The sequence below is a fragment of the Silene latifolia genome, chromosome 11, assembly GCF_048544455.1.
Source record: "Silene latifolia isolate original U9 population chromosome 11, ASM4854445v1, whole genome shotgun sequence".
Lineage (NCBI taxonomy): Eukaryota > Viridiplantae > Streptophyta > Magnoliopsida > Caryophyllales > Caryophyllaceae > Silene > Silene latifolia.
The window spans coordinates 11,738,498-11,761,844 of record NC_133536.1 but is presented as its reverse complement, the minus strand read 5'-3'; the positions used below and the strand labels follow the sequence as shown (position 1 = coordinate 11,761,844).

At 35.7% G+C, this 23,347-nt stretch overlaps 3 protein-coding genes across 5 annotated transcripts; 1 reads left to right on the top strand and 2 right to left on the bottom strand.

Moving 5' to 3' along the window:
* Positions 1–2,431: 2,431 nt before the first annotated feature.
* On the bottom strand, positions 2,432–6,210 carry LOC141611044 (glyoxylate/hydroxypyruvate reductase HPR3-like). 2 transcript variants are annotated; one of them, XM_074429451.1, is made up of 3 exons: positions 5,482–6,210; positions 3,465–4,014; positions 2,432–2,653 (listed from the first exon to the last, which is right to left on the bottom strand). In XM_074429451.1, exons 1-2 carry the CDS (start codon positions 5,956–5,958, stop codon positions 3,496–3,498), a joined length of 996 nt encoding a protein of 331 aa, XP_074285552.1. In that variant the 5' UTR covers positions 5,959–6,210; the 3' UTR covers positions 2,432–2,653; positions 3,465–3,495. The 2 variants fall into 2 exon arrangements, with proteins under 2 accessions (XP_074285552.1, XP_074285553.1); XM_074429452.1 differs by lacking the exon at positions 2,432–2,653 and adding an exon at positions 2,660–3,018.
* A 5,509-nt stretch (positions 6,211–11,719) lies between these two features.
* Positions 11,720–12,049, bottom strand: LOC141612922 (uncharacterized). The gene has a single exon (XM_074431670.1). It carries the CDS (start codon positions 12,047–12,049, stop codon positions 11,720–11,722), a length of 330 nt encoding a protein of 109 aa, XP_074287771.1.
* A 3,801-nt stretch (positions 12,050–15,850) lies between these two features.
* On the top strand, positions 15,851–20,572 carry LOC141611019 (uncharacterized). 2 transcript variants are annotated; one of them, XM_074429415.1, is made up of 2 exons: positions 15,851–17,078; positions 17,393–20,572. In XM_074429415.1, exons 1-2 carry the CDS (start codon positions 16,015–16,017, stop codon positions 17,409–17,411), a joined length of 1,083 nt encoding a protein of 360 aa, XP_074285516.1. In that variant the 5' UTR covers positions 15,851–16,014; the 3' UTR covers positions 17,412–20,572. The 2 variants fall into 2 exon arrangements, with proteins under 2 accessions (XP_074285516.1, XP_074285517.1); XM_074429416.1 differs by having other exon boundaries at positions 15,851–17,096; positions 17,393–17,674.
* The last annotated feature ends 2,775 nt before the right edge of the window (positions 20,573–23,347 follow it).

Here is a 23,347-nt window from a genome sequence, read left to right as displayed (position 1 = left end):
AACAAGAGTGACAGAAAAGGAACGAGCAAAACCACATAATCGAATACTAAAAACCGGTTTCTCAATTACTTAATGAGAAACCGTATCTCACAAATTTCAGTGACACTAAATAATCCACACGATAGACAACATTTCCCAAAACATACAGGAAATATTAAACGATACATGAAATTAACTTGAACGGAGGGATACGATAACACAAATAAAACAAATTAAATCAAACCGGCACCAATTAAATCAGTCCAACAATCAATAACATCATCATCATCCATATCAAGAGAATCAGGAGTATCCAAATCTCCAACCCGTTTATGTTGATAATTAAATTTGATTATTTGAACACATTTTGTTTGAAACCCATATGTTCACAATATCGCATTAAAACTTTACCCAAATGAACATTACGTTTAATCTTGAATATAACTTCCTTAGCATGTTCATTTTCGATCCGTAAAGTCATTAACTTTACACCTTTGTTACTGTTACTCCCTCCTTCTGTGAGTACTGATGAAACTGGAGGTGGGCTACTCGCTTTTGAAGCTCGATCCATTTTTTTTGGGATTAAGATGCTTAAATTTGAATGATTTTAGAGGGAAGTTTGTAAGGGTTTGAGCAAGGGTTGGCGGCTATCTTTTTGATTCACAATGAAAGGGTTTTCTTTGGTTCACTCCTTAAAAGAATGAAATGGATTGGAATGAGAAACCATAAAAGTATGAGTTTCCAATTTCATACATTTCAAAACATCTCATATTTACTAATTGAATAGGTATGAATTTTCCCTTCAAAAAGCATTTTTTAAATGAGGAAGCTACTAGGTAGCACTGACACGGATACTGACACGACATGGACACGCGAAACGGCATCTCATGAAATTTAGGACACGAGACACGTTATTTAAATTTAATAAAATATATATTTTATATTTATTTATGTGCGATTTTATTTTTCAAAAACTATTTGAATATTAAATTTATATAAGTGAAGTTAAAACTTGACGTTAATTATAACACATTCTCATTTTCAAAACCAAAAACTAACTTATAATCAACTATTTCGACATCTCATTACTAGTCTAATGAACATCATCTACCGCTAATTCAACTTATTTCCCCACCAAATTCAACCATATAACAATTCACGCCATTTACCTTAAATATAACTTGATTCCGTTTGAAGGTGTGTCCAAATATCATGGACACAGCTCAAAATACCATGGACAGGTGTCGGACACGTGCCCAAATAAAAGATGAAAGTTAGACACGGCTTTACAAGTGTCCGACACGTTTTGACGTGTGTCCGGCGAGTGTCGTGTCCGACACGGGAACGCCGATTAGGAGGAGTGTCCGTGCAACCTAGGGAAGCTATTTATTTAATTGTTTTCAAAAAATAATGAAATTAATAAACATAATGTATTTCATTAAAATTAATCAGCTTTGTGGTATAAAAATTATTAATTAATAAGATACTACTATTATTTTACAGTTCAATTTTACTCAATTTTCTTGAATAACTTTACAGTTCAATTTCTTTTTTTCCATATCAAAATATAATAACGTGAAATATTAAAAATTAATAAGGTTTTAATTTAAAATTATCAAGTAATACAAAATAAAAACTTTATAAATACCGTGCATTTATTGCGCGGGATCTAAAAACATATTTTATTCATTAGAAAAATAAACATAAATGAATAGAGTTTGAATCTATGGGAAATAGGTGGGTATGGAATTTCGGAGTTGGGGTGGAAGATGGATTTTAACTTCATTTCAAAATTCCTCAACCAATCATTAGAATGACTAGAATTCATTCCATTTTATTCCAAACCTGTCAACCAAACACCCCGTACATGTTAGGGTACTTCACATAGGTTTAAGCCTTAAGGATCGGGTCAAATTGGATTCTGTATCGGGGTCGATAACGAGTTCGATTAGTTACAATTCAATTATCAGATTGGAATATTATTGGGTGACAAATTGGGTCTTATTCAGTTTGAGTTGGCATCGAGTCAGGTTACGAGCCTGTAATTTATTTTATAATGTACTTTCTTTGCCCTAATCATTTGTCTGTCTTTGATTAAAATATCATTCAGACAGAATTTAAAAAAAAAAAAAAAAAAACCAAATGCTTGGGACAAAGGGAGCATGTTGTACTATGTATCGATAGTTTTGTCATATGTGGGGTATATTAAGTCAATTGTACTCTATATCCCGATCATTTTTTAACTTTTCTTATGGCACAAAGATCAAGGAAAGTGGAGGGACGATGATCAAAGTACTCATCAAAATTAGTCCAATATAAAATGGTAAACAAATTGGGCTGGAACACAGAAGGTTGTTATCGATTATAAGTTTATCTTGGCGTCGGTTTTGGTTGACCCAATTTTATGTTTTATTGGAGGACAATGGACAATGATGTAATATCCTAGGCTTATGACTTATGAGACTTTGAGAGATTTCAAGTGCTCAAATGAGTGTTTAAAAGGATTAATAATATTACTCATCCAACTCAATAAACCTATAAATCAATCTCAAACACATATATTTGGTTCAAACTTCAATCATAAAATCAGGTCAGGATCCCAGATGCGTACCCCTATAGACCGGCTTCTTGAAGATCTCGGTCGCTTGGTTCACCATCAGTACTTAGTTACAGCCTAAAAACAACACACAAAACATAGTTAATGAGCAACACAGCATCCATACAGTTTTTCAGAAACATGTTCAGTAAATTCAAGTCAGGAAAACCTGAATTTACCGACAGATGAGGGTTAATTTTGGACATTTCATTTGAAAGGTATGTATGTCTCCTGGCGTAAACGACAAACACGTTTGGATCGGATATTTTATCGCCATTAAGAGTTCAGCACACACTCGCGTGCCATTCAGAGAAATACTGAGAGTAGGAAAGAAGAGGCAAAACAAAGGGCCGATAAAAGAGCATAACTGAAAAAGGGAAGTGTTATTGTCATTCAGAGAAATTACTCTTCCGGAGCACAGTGTGTCAGAGCTAGAGAGCATTCTGAAAGAAATTACACAATTTAATGCACACAGACACACAGTTCAATATACCAGCAACATTAGGCATGCCATTCACAAAAAAAAACGGACATTGCTATAGAAACCATCAGGAACTGCACAAAATCTCATTGAAGACGGCGATATCCGTCACAAGCTTGTGACGGATACCGTTTCCTCTCACAAAATACCCATGAGAGGTGAGTGGGGGAGCACATGGGGGTGCCCCACCTTGTCCCCTCTCCCTTTTTGTGAGAGGTCTTCAGCTTGTGACGGGATTAGCCCGTCACAAGCAAGACGCTTTGCAGGAACTGTGTCCCTCTTCAATATAAAACCGACTTGTAGGGATGTCAATTACTGAGTCCAATACCTTAAAACAAATTTATTAACCAAACAAGAGAGGGGTTCGAGACAGATTGATAACACAAACATAGAGAAAGCGGAACTTACAAATAAAAGGGTGAAGCGAAGAACCCATACATCAAGCAACAGGGGTAAGTAGAGGCTTATTTGCGAAAAAAGCTTCAAAATTTCCTTTCACAAGTTCAAAGAGATCCACAAAGCAATCCTCAGTGAAAGGCGCTTGATGATGTCCCAGAACAACATTGTCCAGGGAGAACAGCTCTTTAGGCACACACGGCTCATGCTCAAATACATCCAAGCCAGCGCCAGCTATCCGACCTTCCAACAAAAACCTTACCAGCTCCTTCTCATCAATTATAGGCCCTCGAGCTACGTTAACAATAATTCCATCCTTACCTAGTGCCGTCAGAACTTCCTTGTTTATCATATGCCGGGTTTGATCAGATAAAGAGCAGCATATTACAAGCAAATCACTGTCAGCAGCCATCTCACAGACGTCTGAATAAAATGAGTACGGGACTGATGGCTTCTTATTCCTAGAGTTGTACAATATATTACAGTTGAAAGCGTGGAGTCTTTTTGCAACCCCTGAACCAATTCTTCCTAGACCAACTATTCCTACTGTCTTGCCGCTCAACTGAAATCACAACTCACAGAAAACAGCCAGCAGGAACAATACGGGTCAGTCAATGCAGAACTTGAAGTTTAGTAACAATGTCTAGAAAACTAAAAATCGATAAAAAAAAATTGGGACAAACATAACTCGAGTTTTCAACAGTATAATACAGTAATTGAGTACTAATCCACAACCTAAATCGTAAAATCCAAGCCATAAAGAACTAAAAGACTGCCTATTTGCAGCATTTGGCATTTTCTCATAATAGGCAAATAGCCGTGTACACGTCCAACAATAGAACAGTTGGAGGGAGTCATCAGAATAAGATCGTGTTCTTTTAGACTGAAACCAGCTGGCATGAGCTGAGCTTTACCTCACCGGAACTAAAATGAAATGAAAGCAAATACTCATATAATAAGCATGCCGCATAAGTTGCGCATAACATAGCAAATAATGCGAAACTACCTGAACTAAACAAAACAAAACTGAATTGAACCGAAATTAAGTCTTAAAAAACAGGCCTAACTACTAGGAAGTATATGAACTCAACTCGATTGACCTGACTATACTTGACTGAAATTAAGTCTAAGAAAATGCGACCTAGTCAACCGTCACCTAACATAACAAAATAATACACCCTCCCTCCCGGTCATTTGATTACCTTTGCTTTTGACAAAAAGACTAAGAGCATGCACATTGAAGAGTATGATTTCATCCTCTTATTTCTTCTCTTTCATTCTATATTTTTGACACATCATACTCTCTTTTATTTACCCCACTTTCCACTATCTCCTTCCTCTTTCTCTCTTTGTGCCCACATCAAAGAGGATGCTACCTTCCTCTCCTCTTTCACCATTTAAGTACAATTTTATTGGCACACACAAATTCTCATTGAAGACGGACACTATCCGTCATAAGCTGAAGACGGATAGTGTCCCTCTCACAAAATGTAAATGGATAGTGCAAGTGGGGGGGGAATGGATACCTCCACTTGCATTTTGTGAGAGACCACTATCCGTCTTCAGCTTGTGACGGATAGTGGCCGTCTTCAATGAGACGGACTGTTTGGCACAAGGGCCAAGACAAGAACATCCTCTATTTATAGAGGATGTCTTCCTCTTCCTCTTCATAGAGGATGCTAAGAGTATGTACCCACATTGAAGACGACATCCTCTTAGCACTCTCTCATCTAAGAGGATGATCCATCTTCTTCAATGTGGGTGCTCGGAAGGGGAAGGGACGATTGATAACTATTGTTATTGGATGACAAATGGATCAAAATCCACGAGGATGGTTAAATTACTCATCAAAAGCATTCCCGAAACAGAAATATAAACAAATAAAAGAGACAACCAAAAGTAGAAAAAGGTAAACAAATAAACGGGAAATTTAACCTGTTGTGACCTAAACTAAACTAAACTAAATTGAATCGAAACTAAGTCTAAAAAACCGAAACAGCAAAAATAAGCAAGTTTCGGCGATCATTACCCGACGACCTAACCGAAACTCGCCACCACACCAACCACCACTCCTAACGAACCGATCACCACCAGACACCCTCCGAAGCACATCAACAACCAAACCAACGGCGAAATCCGCACAATCAGTAGACGAAACTCCAGCTGCATTCGCAACGAGAATACCGCGTCGTCGACACTCATCAAGATCAATATAATCGACACCGGCGGTGGTAGAAACGATGCAACGAAGCGAAGGGATGTGATCGAGCACCGTTTCGGCAGTGATGGGAGGTCCGTTATAGGTGACGAACATCGCGGCGACGCCGACGCTCTCGGCGGCGGCGAGGAAGGAAGGGAGTGGTAATGGAGATTCGTAAGCTTTGAGGAAGTGAAAATGGCGGGAAAATTGGTGTTCAAATTGGAGGAATATTGATGGTGGTTTAATTAATATTATTTTTGGTAGCGATGAAGATGAAGATGAAGATGAATCTTCCATGGACTCCATGGATTATTCGAAGGTCCTTGGGTTTGAAAATGGCGTGTAAGATGTGCACTTGTTTTTTTTTTCTTTTTTTTTTTTTAAATAAGGCAGTCTGTTTCATGAAAACGGTTTTAGTTACGGATTTTCGGATTCGTGTCTGAGTGATATTGATCCGGATTCATATCCGTTTTCAAATTAGTGGATTGATAGAGTCGTTCTGTGTCGAGTCAATTGTGTATGTTTAATAAGTTGTAAAGCTGATTTTTTTTTTTTTTGGTAACGAGGGAACCCGCGGCCGCTATCTTTGGTGCGCAGTGAGTAAAGCTGATTTTGTATGCTAATCTTTGACATATTCCGGTAAATTTAATTTGATTGTTATTCCGATATTTTGAACTCCACCTTGGTTTGCACATCTCAAAAAAGGTAACTCCAAGCATTCTTATCAATGACTTGAGATGGAGAATTCGTTTTGCACAAGCCGAGTCATGAAGTTCAGAAACCGAGGCATGATCAAGTGAAGACGCGGATGAAATGGATCAAGGTGAAAGTCGAAGTTTGAAGAGGGACTCCCGGGACGGGCGCAGCTTGCGCCCAACACCAGAGCCTGCGTAATTTCTAAGAAACACGTGCCTAATTTTCCGCAATTGGATTTTGTAAGATGTTTAACCTAGATGCTTGGCCTTTAATTTTGCGATAATCAAAAACTTAATCTTTCAATCTTTATGTTAATTTCTCTTAAATTGTTGGGTTGTAATCAAACTATGGTAGGCTAGGTCTTTATTACTTGGTGTAATTCATCCAATGTGCTACATTTATTTATGAAATGACTCTCTAATCTCTTACACGGGTCACCAGTTAAATATAAAAAAAAGTATTGGTGTCATACACACGTTTTTTAATCAATGTCGCTAAAGATTGAATTGTATTGGAAAATGACACGTGAATTACTTGAACAAAATTTTTAAGGGGTTCTATTTTACAATTTTGTCTAGGGTCTCAAAATGTACAGGAACGGCTATGCAATAAGCTATTGAGAGACCATTCTTCCGTACCATTTTATTTGTATTTCGTGACTTTTTTGTTGTTCATTGTGACAACGTAATTTCGTACCTATTTACATAATAAATGTACTCATTTTATCTTTAATCATGATTTCTACATATTTTTTTATTTTTAGTACCACTTTTACTTAAAATTGTACTCTCTATGTCGCCGGTCATTTGTTGTCATTTTCCATATTGGGGTATCACGGTGAGTTGTTGTCCTTTCTATTTTAAGAATAAACTTGATCAATAATTTGATCATTCACAATCAATTTATTTCACTACTTGTCATTTACTAATTGACCCCTTTATATTTTCTTGATCTTTGTGCCAAAACAAAAGGACAACAATTGATCGGAATGGAGGGAGTAAAATAGTATGACTTTCGAAGATTTGTTTCCCGCGTTTAAGGGAATCGGCAAAGATTTTTGTGTATTGATAAAGATACGCGTATATAGTTGCCAAACCTTTGTGATTTGTGATAAGGTTTTTGGTTAAAACGTTTTTATATTAAAATAGCGTAAAATCTTAAACAAAAAGTCATGGATATTCTCTTGTGTATCTTTTAATTTCTAAGATATACACCTTTTTTTCTGCAAAAAAAAACATTGGTCGTCAATAACTTTTGGCTACAAGTTCTGAATACGATAACCTTTTTTTTTTCAATCTACCGTCTTAAGAGATCTTCAGTTTGAAAAAGAATTCACCGACGTCTCAACTCGTGATCGAGAATTATGATCGGTCAAAGTTTCTTTGTTAAAAAAGGTTTGACCAACCATAATTACTGGCTACGAGTTCAAAAAACGGTGATTTCTTTTTCAAATTGAAGGTCTTGACAAGATAATTGGTTTGAAAAAAAAATTACCGTTTTCCAAACTCGTCCTAAGCTCATACTTTGATATGATAAAGAAAATAGATTATTTATCGCAGATGTCATTCAAGATAACCTTTAAAGATTTATTTCTGTAAGAGGTGATCTACTCGTATTTAATACGAATGGTACTTCTTTTTTTGCAATAACGAATGGTATACTTAACATGATGACAATTGTAAATATACGATATCTTAATCAAAACGAATTCACATGAAATGAGACTGAGATTGAGACTGAGTTTGGTTTGAATCGCACTTATATTGAAATATGGACCGAAAATAGAGAGTATATTGATGAATATTAATTTTAGAATATTCGAATAAACATCGACCATCGATATTGCAAGATTTGCAACCTTTTGAATAAATCACCCTCTCGACATGAGAGTGTTAATCTATTCAACTCGACCTAATTTAATTGAACACGAATAAATTGAACCGAATTAAACTAAACCAAAATTAACTCGTCCTCATTTAATTGAACCTACTACAACAAACCCCAACATATTTAACTTTCACATCTCCGGGTACATGACGGGGGTAATATTAAAACCATAATACATAAATTAATAGACGAGTACACGTTAAAAAAACCGAATTACAAACCGAATTAAAACTTAAAACCCGCCACCCAACTGTTCAGTACAACAGTCGATAACATCATCATCTTCCATATCGAGCGAATCCGGAGTATCCAATTCTCTGACTTGTTTTTGATGATAATGATATTTAAACGCATTTTCTTGAAAACCCATATGCTCACAATATCTCCTTATAACTTTACCCATATGTATATTCCGTTTTACCTTGAAGATTAAATCTTTTGTATTGTCCTTCTGAAATTTGATTGTTATCATTTTTACCGCGCTTCCTTCATCTTTTACTGCAGTATCGGTTACGGCCGAAACAGGAGGTTGGCTTGATCCGGCACGAGAATTGGGTGATTTATCCATTTTTTTTGTTAGGGTAAATTTTTTGGGTAAATTTTTGGGGAAGTTTGAAAAGGGTTTTACTTTTTACTTAGATGGGTGCGGCGGTGAGTTTATATAGTGAAGCATAATTTAGGGTTTTTAAAATTTGAATTGGATTTCGAAAATAAATTTTAAAGATTTTTTCCTTGATTTTATTGGAATTGGTAAACATGAAGTGTGTTGGAGAAGGAAGGATATTATAGTGGCTAGTGTGTTGAAAAAGGAGAATATTCGCAAAAGTTGGGTGTGAGTGTGACCATATGGTTTTATGATAAAAATGTAACCGTGTATAAACGTCGTTTTTTTATAAAAATTTGTACGATTAATCCGAGTAGGTTTTTTTTTGTGACATTTCATGTTTAATCTTGTGTCCTACAGTATTAAGAGTTGTAATATAAGATGGGATAATTTTGTCACATTTTATGTTCCATCTTGTATCCTACAGTATTACCATTTTTATTATTAGAAATGCGGGGAAGTAGTGATTGACGCCCATAACTTTGTGCAATTGTTAAATTAACCCCCACAACTTTCAATTGGAGTAATTTGGCCCCATAACTTACATAATAAGTGAAATTAAACCCCTTTATCAAAATCTCACGAGAAATTCAATTTATCATATCAAAAAAAGTAAAAATGGTTATGTTTTTATGAAAAATACAAAATAAAAGTTTAAAAAAATAAAATAAAAAAATAGCATAAATTAGATAGAAAAAATTATAAATACTTTACAAAAATCAAACAATTTATTATTTTTATATAAAGTACAGATTTTTCAACTATTTTTTACAATTTTTGTAAAAAAATTTCAACTGCAAAATATTTTTTCAACTTTTTTTTACATGTATGTAATTCAGTATGATTTTTGTTTAAAAAAAACAATTAACAATTTTATGTGAATTTTTTTGAAATGTTGAAAAATAGAAATATTTGAATATTTTTTTTGCCCTTTTATTATATTTTTTGTCATGAAAATATTTTATTCCGACTTCTGATTTTAACACAACTAACTAACAAAATATTTTGCAATTGAATTTTTTTTACAAAAATTGTAAAAAAAAGTTGAAAAATCTGTACTTTATATAAAAATAATAAATTGTTTGATTTTTGTAAAGTATTTTAATTTTTTTTATCTAATTGTGCTTTTTTTAATTTATTTTTGTAAACTTTTATTTTGTATTTTTCATAAAAACATTAACCATTTTCACTTTTTTGATATGATAAATTGAATTTCTCATGAGATTTTGATAAATGGGTTTAATTTCACTTATTATGTAAGTTATGAGGCCAAATCACTCTAATTTAAAGTTATGGGGGTTAATTTCACAATTGCTCAAAGCTATGGGGGTCAATCACCACTTCCCCGATTTTCGATGTGATGCATAAGAGTTGAAAGGTTGCAATATAAGATAGGATATAAAAGTGAGACAGATGATATATACTCACGATAAATAGTCACTTCTTAACATAAATCGCCGTTTTTTACCTTAAAATAATTAAAACTTATTTTTTAAGTGGTCATACACCATACGATAGTCTTATACTTGATACGGGTAATATAATTTGTGATAAAACGAAGAGACATTTATGAAAGTGGAAAGAACATCGTATAACTGTATAAGGACTTAATGAAGTTACGAGTATATATTTATAAGGGTAAATTGTTGATTACAGCCTTTTATAAACCTCATTTTGAAAATTACAGCCTTATATAATTTTTTTTGAAAATTACATCCAAAATATTAATTTTCTTCTAAAATTGCACCAACTTGATGATTTCGGTGAATTTTTATGATGTTTTTATGATGTTTGGGGTGATTAATTGGTTTGTGTTAAGGAGAGGTAAGAAATCTGGGTAAGTAGGCTCTCAAATAATAAAGGATACATCATAAAAACATCATCAAAAATCACCAAAAACCTCAAGTTGGTGCAATTTTAGAAGAAAAGTAATATTTTGGATGTAATTTTCAAAAAAAATTATATAAGGCTGTAATTTTCAAAATGAGGTTTATAAAAGGCTGTAATCAACAATTTTCTCTATTTATAACTTATTAATTTTGTATGGAACGTTGTTTAATGTCACTCCTAGAGGTGTCCGACACGTTTTGACGTGTGTCCGACGAGTGTCGTGTCCGACACGGGTGTCTGATACGGGAACACCGATTATGAGGAGTGTCCGTCCAACCTAGCATACCACTAATCGAAACCAATAAGAAAAAAAAAACTTAGGATTGTAAGTCATCACTTTTAATCATATGTTTGATTTTAAGTAAAGAAATGATTGGGATAAACAGATTAATATGTAATACTCGTATAAAGAAATAAAATCATACTCCGTATTACATAGACCAATGCACCGAAAATACAAAACTATATTTAACTTGAAAGAGGAACAAAAATATATCAATTGGAAATATACTGAATTGAATCGATCTGAGCCAAAGTTAAGCAACGTCTAGCATTATACTACACAATTCAATTAATTAAGCTGATATCAAAATTGCAATTTTTCTAAATAAAATTAATTAAACACACGATGCAAAATGATGTTTTTCATAAGATTGGATGTTCAATAACGTGCTACATCCGATATAAATAATTTTTCACAAACAACAATGATTAGTTCACCGTACAACTGATAATCCAAACAGTAAGAAAAAACCTTCTAATAACTACGTTACTCCAATACTTCCCTTCACTTAATTGTTATGTCGTGTATTCAACACGGCCTATCAAATTAGATAGAAGTTTAAAAAAAAAAAACTTAAAGTTCTCAATTCTTCAATACGTGTGAAACACTACATCATATCGGAGAGTCAGAGTAACACAGCAACACAAGTACTTAATAATAAGGTGTAATAAGAAAGACAGCTATATAACTTAAAAACTAACACATGGTTACGCGTTAGAAAAACCGCCAAGGAGAGGATCCCAACAATCAATAACATCATCATCTTCCATATCGAGAGAATCAGGAGTATCCGTATCTTTCACTTGTTTTCCAAGATACTGAAATTTGTAAACATTTTCTGTGAAACCCATATGCTCACAATATCTTATTAAAACTTTACCCAAATGAACGTTACGTTTAATCTTGAATGCAACAGTTTTTGTATTTTGCTTTTCAATTTTAATAGTTATCATTTTTACTGCATCATTGTTACTGCCTCCTTCTACTTTTACTATGTTATCTGTGGCTGGGCTGCCTATTGCTGGAGAGTTATCCATTTTTTTGTTAGGGTAATTTTTATGTGACGGTATTTTTTTTTTTTTTTTTGTAGGGTTTTTTACTTTTAACCTAGTTAGTTGAGTTTATATAGTCTACTATAATTAAGGGTTAATTAAATTTGAATATATGAATATGATTTGGTAAATAATTTTCAAGATTTTTCTACCCTTTTTATGGGAATTTTCAAAGTTTGGTGTATTCAAAGGGTTGGTGTTACCATAATAAATGAAGGGGAATTTACTTATTTCTGTATCAGTTCTTGTGTAAGACGGTTTTACACTGTGAGACAATCTTATTATATTAAAAAAAAAAACTCATTTATTTGCACTAAATGCATAATTTTTTTTTATAAAATTAGACCGTCTCACAGTGTAAGACCGTCTTATTCTAAAATTTGTGCTTCTGTATTTATTTCTTTAAGAAAAAAATGGGTAAAAGTTTAGGTTTTTGGATAGGCCTTATCAAATCCAAGGTAGGGCAAACCATTGGTCTCTTTGAAAATTTAATGAAGGGGAATTTACAAAGAACAATGTTTAGTTAAAGAAAAATTCTTGTGTACTCCGGGAGTACGGTACTCCTTACACTCAAGCTATTAAAATATTCTATTTTGTGAATTGCTTTTGAGTGGAAGGAGTACCATCCTCCCGGAGTACACAAGTATTTTTGTTAGTTAAATCGGAAGTTAATGTCACTCATAGAGTATGAGTCCTAGTCACCTAGTTAGACGTGTTAAACGGATTGGAGGATTGGATAAGTGATACCGAACCAACTCGATCAGGTTGACTTGATTTGAAGAGGCAGGTACAAAATCGGATTGTGCACCGGTCCAAGATTATACTCTCTCCTATTCTACATAACCGTCTCATTGTGAAAATGGCACAAGAATTAAGAAAGTTAGTTTAGACCACACAAAACGGACAATGGAACAGTTATGTGAATAGATGGAAATGGAATTGAATTTAGACCACACAACACTTACCAAAAATAGACAATGGGACAGTTACCCGACTAGACGGAAATGGACAATGGAACGATTATCTGGAATAGGAGGGAGTATTAAACTGAAATCATACCAGCCCACCAATATTTGAAATTTGAGATCCGGGACCGTACTATGTCAAAAACTCGAGTCCATACCAGACCGGTAAGACGAGAATATGTTATCGCTCACCGACTCTCATTCTAACATAGATCGTCGATAAGCCATGACTAATATTTTTTTTTTTTGGTGCTAAAGAGGGGCGAAGCCCCATACAAAAACCGTAATTAAATAGCAACTAATCGGGGAATAGCTACCCCGAGAACATCTTCTCTAAGAATCGTACGGACACCATCTGGAGGGGTGTCAAAAAAGGTTGTCGTCAAAGCCGAATTAATTCCAGAATTAGCCATCCAGTCCGCTGCACGATTAGCTTCCCGAAAAACATGTTCTACCTTAACTGTCCAATGCTCCATGTTTATAAGATTAATGCAGCGTTGCACCAGGGGTCGAAGGCTATTACTTAGCAACTGACTAATATTCAATGTGCGATGCAGGAGCTATAACTTGGTTACGTACACTAATCTAAGCGAAAAGGTGAATAACACTAATTTCGATTTTTTCGGCCCGGTTATTATTTAATTTGATTTAGACTAATTTTCGAATAAAAAAAATTACAAATTGTACCTATGAGTAATATTGATTGAGTTCTTAACGTTTAAACACAAATATGACTCATATATTTACCGATTATTAATTCTATGGTCTTCGTGAGAATGGATCACTTGACCCGCTTTTATGTTTGTTTTATGTGATATACACAATTATTTTGTGATCAAGGATTATGTATAGAAAGACACTGTCATGAGACACAAGATAACAAAATCAGAGTAAAAAAAAAATTGAAAAGTGAGCTACAGTCTAGGAGCGTTCAAATATAAGCTTGAAAAATAAACAATTACTCCGATACTTATAATAGAAGTACAATGGTAAACAATAACATGAATTATTGTTCAAGACATACAATCAAACACATCGATTAGATTAGAAAAAGCGAAACACATTATAACAAACAACAACATTCTTATCCTAGATTTTCAACCCTTCATGCTAATGTTATACTAACACAAATACTTAAATAAGATCGTTATAAAAGAGACCTTGATTATCATACAACAATCCTAATAGTATTAATAAGCACGTAGCACCATACAACAGCCTTACACAAAACCAACCGGAATTTAAATACTGTTATACTAACACAAATACTTGAATAAGATCGTTATAAACCTTAATTACCACACAATTAACAACCCTAGTAATATTAATAACTTCGTAGCACCATACAACAGCCTTACACAAAACCACCCGAAATTTAAGTAATTAAAAAATAACACCACCTAATTGCTCAACCCAACAATCAATAACTTCCTCATCTCCCATTTCAAGTTCATTAGGAGTATGAAAATCAGAAACTTGCTTACCAAGGTAAGTAAACCTAAAACTCTTGTAATCAACTTCCATAATTTGACAATAATCAAACATTACCCTTCCTAATCGACTATTTCGATTGATCTCATACATTACCTCTGGGGCATGCTCCTTTACGATCGTTACCTTCACCAAATTCTGATCATTTTTTGGTGTATTTTGTGTTGCATTACCTTGTTCCATCACCTAATTTGTAGTAATTGGAAAAATGTGTTTTTTGTTGTTTTTGTTTGAAGTTTTATGGTTGGGTGTAGTTACAGTGGAGTAATAAAGCTCACCACCACCTTATATTTATGTAAATTGCCGTGTAGTGTGTAGCAATAACTATACTGTAACTACTATGTAAGACAGTAAGATCACACTATTGGTACGCTTTTAACTTTTTACTTGTAATATAAAACCGTCTTATTATATAATTTGTGATGGTAGTGTGTTGGACGTAGTTTGTAGCCGTACGTATTAAAGTTCATACAAGTTTATATTTATGCAAATTAAATGTAAATGTAGTGTAGTGTGTAGTTTGGATCGAGTAGAGATGGCAAACCTGATCCGACCTGAGTGATCTTCTCCGAACCAGCAAACTTGATTTGACAAAGTCTGAGAATGTTGCCACCCGCAACCGACCGGACAGTGGTGGAGCGGGCCCCCGCGGATGAAATTTTCGAAATTTTTTCGAGTATACCTTATTATGAAATTAGTTGTTCGCCTCCCCTAAAAATCCCCCCCCCCAACTAAGTTCAAATTCGGGCTCCGTCACTGCGACCGGATATAGCTCGATGACGACCCGCAACCCGACACGACCTGATGTTCAGTAACCCGGACCCAACTGGCCGACTCGACCCGATAATTATTAAGGTTAATATTAAATCAAAATGAAAGTTATACATTTGACTTAATAATAATGAAGTAGTAACTAAACAAAATTATAGTTGCAACTTAATTTAATGGTCAAAATTTAAAGTGATGCGATAAAGTAACTGGCCCTGATCATGACCCGAACAACTGAACCCGATTTGACCCGAAAAATTAAGTAGGTTGACCCGATATAACCTAAACCCAATATAACCAGATCGACTTAACTAGACTGATCGAATTGCCACCTCTAGTTTTATTGATTATATGTTTATTGTATATTATCCTCCATCCTTTTGACTACTTTCGGCTGGCTACTTTCGGCTCCATATCCTCTTATTTAGTGCTTCACATAATGATGTATTGTCTAAGGTAGTGGTAGGTAGTGCTGCACATAATGATGAATTGTGTTAGGTAGTGGTTCCCATAATGATGGGTTGTATCAAGTATATATGTATGTATCTTGCTGTGCATTTCAGACAATTAATACACCAATTGCTTTTCTTTTCTTCATGGCATCAGAGCATTGGCAGTTGAATTGATCCTGACATTTACACACAAAAAAAATACACACACAAAATTTACCCTCAAAAAAAAAAAAAAAAAAAAAAAAAAAAAAAAAAAAAAAAAAAAACGACAACCATGACGGGACCAACTGCATCCGGAACACCCAAGGTGGAATTCATTTCACCATCCTCTCCACTTTACCTTCATCCCAATGAAAGCACCAGTTTATCATTAACTCCCAAGAAGTTTAATGGAGAGAATTATGATTTATGGGCCGATGCGGTAAGGAATGCTCTTGACGCGAAAAACAAATTGGCTTTTATCGAAGGCAAAGTTAAGAAGCCTATCACGCCTGACGGTCAAGAGGAGTCCCTCGAAGCAGTGGCGTGGCGACAGTGCAACGCCATGCTCAAGGCATGGATAAGATGTTCGATTGACGAAGATTTACATGCTAGTATCAGTTTTACGGGTACTATCATGGAAGTTTGGAAGGAATTGAAGGAGCGATATGCTGCTGGAAACGCCCCTAGAGTACATCAATTGAAGGCGGAATTAAGCGACTGCAAACAAAAGAAAGATCAGTCTGTGGTCCAATATTACACAAATTTGAAAACCATATGGGATGAATTAGCAAGTTATAGCAAAGTGCCTCCGTGCACTTGTGGAGCGGCTAATGAAATGCTCAAAGAACGAGAAGAGGCGAAGGTCCATCAGTTCCTTATGGGACTAGATACAAGTCTTTATGGACACATCCGATCAAATTTGTTAATGGATGACGAAGTTGCCTCGCTAAGCAGGGCCTATGCACTAGTGCTAAGAGAAGAGCGGCATAAAGCAGTAACAAAGGGAAAAGAAGAAGTCCTCGATGCAACTGCGGCAATGGCGGCCAGAGTCACAGACGCGACGACTGCTCCTGCTCGTGCTCGGGTGAATAACAACTCTTTCGAAAAAGAGGAACCAGAAATTTTCCACTGTGGGTATTGCGGAAAACCATGGCACACCGAGGAAAATTGCTGGGATAAACCGGGCAATCAAGGCAGGGGGAGAGGACGCGGCGGTCGTGGACGGCGTGGCAGAGGCCGAGGAGGTCGTGGTAACTATCAGAGGGCAAATGCGGCTGGAGTTGCTGATGAAGGGAGTAATGGAAACGACAATGGGAGAATTAACACAACTCCGCACTCTCTTGGCGAAAAAGGAAGGTAACAGTAAACAAGCAGGTACGAATAATAGTTCATGTGACAGTTGGCTTCTCGATAGTGGTGCCTCGCATCATATGACAGGTCGACGTGAGTTACTCGACAATCTTCACAGTCAAAAACCATCGACTGTAGGACTACCAAATGGCTCGAAAATTATGGCTCATGAGCATGGAACCGTGACTTTATGTGATAACTTCATTCTTAAAGATGTCCTTTTTGTCCCGTCTTTAACATGCGATTTAATCTCCGTTCAACAACTCATTCAAGAAAACAATTGTGTAGTCACCTTTTATACTGATCATTGTGTTATACAGGACCTATCTACGAGGATGAAGATTGGACGGGGTGAGCATGAAGACGGGGTCTATTACTTCAAAGCTAGTCGAAATAAAACAGTAGCACGGGTTGATGCTCATGGGGATGCGAGACTGTGGCACCGGAGACTTGGCCATCCTTCGAGTAGTATCTTACCTTCCTTTTCTGGTTTGATTGGTTTTAATTTAAGTTGGAATTCAAAAGATATTTGTGACCCGTGTTGTCGTGCTAAACAAACACGGTCTTCTTTTAAGTTGAATGCTAAGCGGAATGAATTTTTATTCGGTCTTATACATTGTGACATATGGGGTGCTTATCATATTAAAAGTTTGAATGGGGCAAGGTTTTTCCTCACCATTGTAGACGATAAGAGTAGAGCCGTTTGGGTTTATCTCATGAAGGATCGGGGTGAGGTAAATCAATTAATGATTAATTTTTGCAATATGGTAAAGACTCAATTTGAAAAACAAGTTAAAATTGTCCAAAGTGATAATGGAACGGAGTTCCTCTCCGGAACATTAAAAAAATATTATAGTGAGTATGGAATTGTTTTTCAAACTAGTAATGTTGATACACCTCAACAAAACGGGAGAGTGGAACGGAAACATAGACATATATTAGAAAAAGCCCGAGCTTTGCGTTTCAAGCAAACTTACTGTCGAGTTTTGGGGGGAGTGCGTTGTAATCTTCGTGCGTACCTAATAAATCGAACGCCTACCCATGTTTTGCATGGCCAAACACCATATGAAATTCTTTATGGTCATCAACCGAATCTCGATAATGTGAGAGTTTTTGGTAGCCTATGCTATGTTCACAATAAAGAAAGACCCAAAGACAAGTTTAAAGAGAGAGGCACCCGTTGCATTTTCGTGGGATATCCGTCAAGTAAGAAGGGATGGAAAGTTTATGACCTTAAGCGACGTCGTATTTTTGAGAGCCGAGATGTCATCTTTTATGAGCATGTGTTCCCTTTTGGAGATATTGATATGGGAGAATTAGAAGAAAATATCGAACAACCAGTAGTAGTAGACGATGCAAATATCAAAGTTGAAGGTTTTTTGGAGGAAAGTTTGCATCAACAGGAGGTTGTAGAAGAGCAAGTAAATGATGATGAGGATGAACAACAGGTGACGAGTGAGGCTCAAGGGGTCGAAGAACCTACAGTTCCACTGGGACGAGGTGCACGGGAGAGAATTGAACCGTATTGGAAGAAAGATTATCTTTGCAAATCAACTCGGATTATAGACCCCGTCACACCAGCTACCTCGGCTCAATCAGATTCCACCAAGAAAGGTACTCGTTATCCTTTGATTAATTACGTGACTACGAATTGCTTTTCTAACAATCACAGGTGCTATTTAAGTAAAATCGATGAAGTCACCGAGCCTCAAACATACATCGAAGCCGCACCTGTTAGAGAATGGCGAGAAGCTATGATGCAAGAATATGAGGCACTTGAAAGAAATGGAACATGGTCTGTTGTTGAATTGCCAAAGGACAAACGACCCATTGGATGTAGGTGGGTATACAAGGTAAAGTACAAGGCGGATGGAACCATAGAAAGGTATAAAGCACGACTTGTTGCTCGAGGTTATACTCAAATCGAAGGGGTCGATTATCACGAAACCTTCGCCCCGGTAGCAAAGATGACAAGTGTTCGATGTTTACTAGTTGTTGCCGTGACAAAGGGATGGTCCATTGCCCAATTAGATGTGAACAATGCATTCCTCCATGGAGACTTGGATGAGGAGGTTTACATGAAGATGCCACCGGGATTTGACAAAGAAGGAACGAATAAGGTTTGTAAGCTCAACAAATCCTTATACGGACTCAAGCAAGCGTCGAGGAATTGGTTCGAAAAGTTAACAACATCCTTGACGAGGTATGGTTTCGAACAGTCTATGGCCGATTATTCACTCTTTACTTACAACAAAAATGGAGTTTTTCTTGGTATCCTTGTTTATGTGGATGATATGATAGTTGTAAGTAACAATGAAGGGGCAAGTACACGGCTAAAGCAGTTCCTCGATCGAAATTTTGGCATAAAAGATCTCGGTAGGCTTAAGTATTTCTTAGGAATTGAAGTGGCAACGGGATCAAAGGGATTATTTCTCAGCCAACGAAAATATGCTATTGATATCATCAAAGAAGCAGGATTGGAGAATGCGAAACCATTTGACACTCCCATCCAACCGAATCATAATTTACCCCTAGCTAAAGGGCGTCTTTTAAACGATCCTATGAAATATAGACGATTGGTTGGGAAGCTTATTTACTTAACTATTACAAGACCCGACCTTATTTATGTAGTTCATATCCTTTCTCAGTTTGTCCATGCTCCACGACAAGAACATTTTGAAGCCGTGTTAAGAGCCGTGAGGTATATTAAGGGAGCTCCTAACAAAGGTATTGTTCTCAAGCGAGAATGTGATTTACAAGTTAGAGGGTATTCGGATTCGGATTATGCGAAGTGTCCCTTGTCTCGACGTTCCATTACTGGTTATTATGTGGCCATAGGAAATTCGCCCATTTCGTGGAAGGCTAAAAAGCAAACCACCGTAGCCAAATCATCTGCGGAGGCCGAGTATAGAGCATTGGCAGGTCTCACCAGTGAAGTAATTTGGGTGAAGTCATTTCTTAAATCTTTAGGAATTGATCATGTTAAACCTATGACACTCTTTTGTGACAATCGCAAGACTTTACACATTGCAAAAAATCCGGTTTTTCATGACAGAACTAAGCACATTGAGATCGATTGTCACTTCATTCGTCATCACCTCGTACAAGGCACTATAAGAACGTTACATGTGCGTAGTAAAGAACAAGTTGCCGATCTTTTCACAAAGGCCTTGGCAGGGGATGCATTTCGTTATTTGCAATCCAAGTTAGGAGTTGTTTTGCCAACCACTCCAACTTGAGGGGGAGTATTGATTATATGTTTATTGTATATTATCCTCCATCCTTTTGACTACTTTCGGCTGGCTACTTTCGGCTCCATATCCTCTTATTTAGTGCTTCACATAATGATGTATTGTCTAAGGTAGTGGTAGGTAGTGCTGCACATAATGATGAATTGTGTTAGGTAGTGGTTCCCATAATGATGGGTTGTATCAAGTATATATGTATGTATCTTGCTGTGCATTTCAGACAATTAATACACCAATTGCTTTTCTTTTCTTCAAGTTTGGACTTTGGAGTAGTGTGTACTGTGTAGTAGACTTTAAGGTGAGTGATGTCTTAATGGATTTTTGTTTTGAAGCTATAAGTAGAAAGATAGGTCGTGTATGTGTTGAATGGTTGATGCTTTAATAGTTCATTTATGAGGTATTGAATTTGAGGTTAGGTCGTGTACTGAAGCAACCCCGTCATTTCCCATTAATGCCTACATACATACATAAATCATAAATGGCTGAGCTAATGAAGCATATTTGGTATTTGGATTAAATTCGAATTTAGATTTGATTCGAATTGTTGTTAGATTGTTGGTATTAATATTCAGAAGTTCATAATTTTGCATATTTTATCCATTATATGCAAGATGATTAATAGTTATTGTTATTTTTGGCACAAATAAAGATCGAGGAAAAACAAAAGGACGGGTGATTTAGACCATACAAAATATATATGGAATAACTTACTTGCATATGTCAGATGATCGACAAAATTTACTTAAAATAAAAATAGATAACTATTGAGTAATACATCCTAAAATAAAAATAGATAATTTTTCATCAGAATGGAGGGAGTACATGGTATGATGGTAGGTACTTTACGTACTAGTTTCCATTACCCTATTGATTATCGGTTAGAAAAGTATAACTTACATCTAGTCTTTTATGTACGACATTACTTACATACCCATATGTGAAACTCGTGCATCAGATATTCAGATGAGAGGTGGTGCTTATGATAAAGATTTAAATCCCGCCAACATCAAAGTCGCTCTTCTGACACCCTTTACATAAAAAAAAACATTATAGTTTTCTAACACAATAAAACACACAATCGCTACGTGATACTCCCTCCTATTCTAAATAAATGTCTCATTTGCCATTTTCGTCAATTCACATAACTGTCCCATTTGCCATATTTAGACATGGTTTTTTACTTTCCTACCCTTTGCTCTTTTCTTTATTTACCACCCCAACCACCCTAACCCATCATATTCAATACTTTTCATTATTTAACTCTTATATTCTTACCCCTATAAAATAATTTTCATTATTTTAACTATATTCCTTAATTTTCGTGCCATTGTCCAAATGGGACACTTATTCGGAATAGGAGGGAGTATCTTGTAAACCACTGATAATCCAATCATGCTTTTTACTAGAGCATTGTATTTCACTCAAAACAACATTTGATTATTTGAGTCCAAATTACTTCCATATACGAGCTTAGATTGGAGACCCATCAATTGGTTATCCATTCATGTTTCGAACCGAGTCAAATGAGCCAAAATGTCTTATTTGAAGACACAAGCATAAGCGTATATAAAATTTTTATAAAAGTGGATCCGTCATAATAAAGTAAATTCCTACCGACATAAATGTCGAAATATAAATCCAATGGACACAAAATAAAGTGGTGAATATAACTAAATGAAGGAAATGTAAATTTTATAGACCATATTCATATTCCATTCCCACCATAAAAGCTCAGAATATTTTTTTAAAATTTATTTTTAGTGGGCCAAAAAGTGTAGAATATTTACTGGGATTTGAGAAGAAAAGGATCGCCTCATAAGATGGGCTCAATCTACTCAAGGCATCCGATACCAACCTTGGACAAAACCATATCAAATATCCCCGCCCATAAAAAGATGCTCCCTATGTCTAGAGCTGGCAAAAGCTGACCCGACCCACCCGAATCCCGACCCGATACAATCCGAAAATTGGGTGACCCAAAACCGACCCGACCGACCCGATAACCGATAACATCCTTATTTTTCCCAACCCGAACTAAACCGACCCAACCCGACTCGTGACCCGATATTGACTCAACCTGATACATGACCTGATAATGAATTAACTTAATAATTGTGTAAATAAAACCAAATTGACATTAATTTTAATTATTTTCACTTAAAATTACAATTAGTACTCCTACACGGTGTTTAAACATAAAATTACCCATCTAAAACTAAATACAGTACATAAGAGAAAATATATGCTTATAATCGGACCCGATACTCACCCGACCCGACTTGCTACCTGCTGATGACCCGCCCCGAAGATGACCCGACATGAACCGTAACCGACCCGACTCATCACGAACCGACACAACCCGAACCCGATATGACCCGATCCGCTTCAACCCGACCCGTAACGGACCCGAGTGACCCGATTGCCACCTCTACCTATGTCCCGATCATTTGTTTACGATTCACCTATTTTATTTTAGAGTGTCTTTCTCATTTATTTAGCTTTTTGTATTGGGAAAATTTTATATGAGTAATTTGATCATGCAATTGCAATGTTGTCCACTTAAAAGTTGTTTTTGGCTCAAATAAAAGCATTATGTCGCGGGTGAGAATCGAACTCCTAATTTTAAGAGAGGTATTACCACTTGAGTTAAGTCTTGTTCTCGTTCAAAGTTGTAATATCCGTTTACTACAAGTCTATAAGACTACAACCACAAATGGTTCTCACCTCTCTCTTTGTTATTTGTGTTAAAAGTAAAGATAAATAAATGACCGAAATAGAGGGAGTACAATAAATTATTATTTTCTAATAATATACAATATTAGCGTAGGTTTTCCGAGAGAATGTTTTCACATATATGAGAACATTTTACAATCTGAAGTAATAAAATAGATACTTCTAAATTCTTATATAAATACCGCTTACTATAAAACGAATATGCTTATTATGAAAATATGCCAAAATAAAAAAGTCGACTTGAGTAATGAATTACAAAAAATAAATAAAATTATAAAGCATAATCTCCTGAAA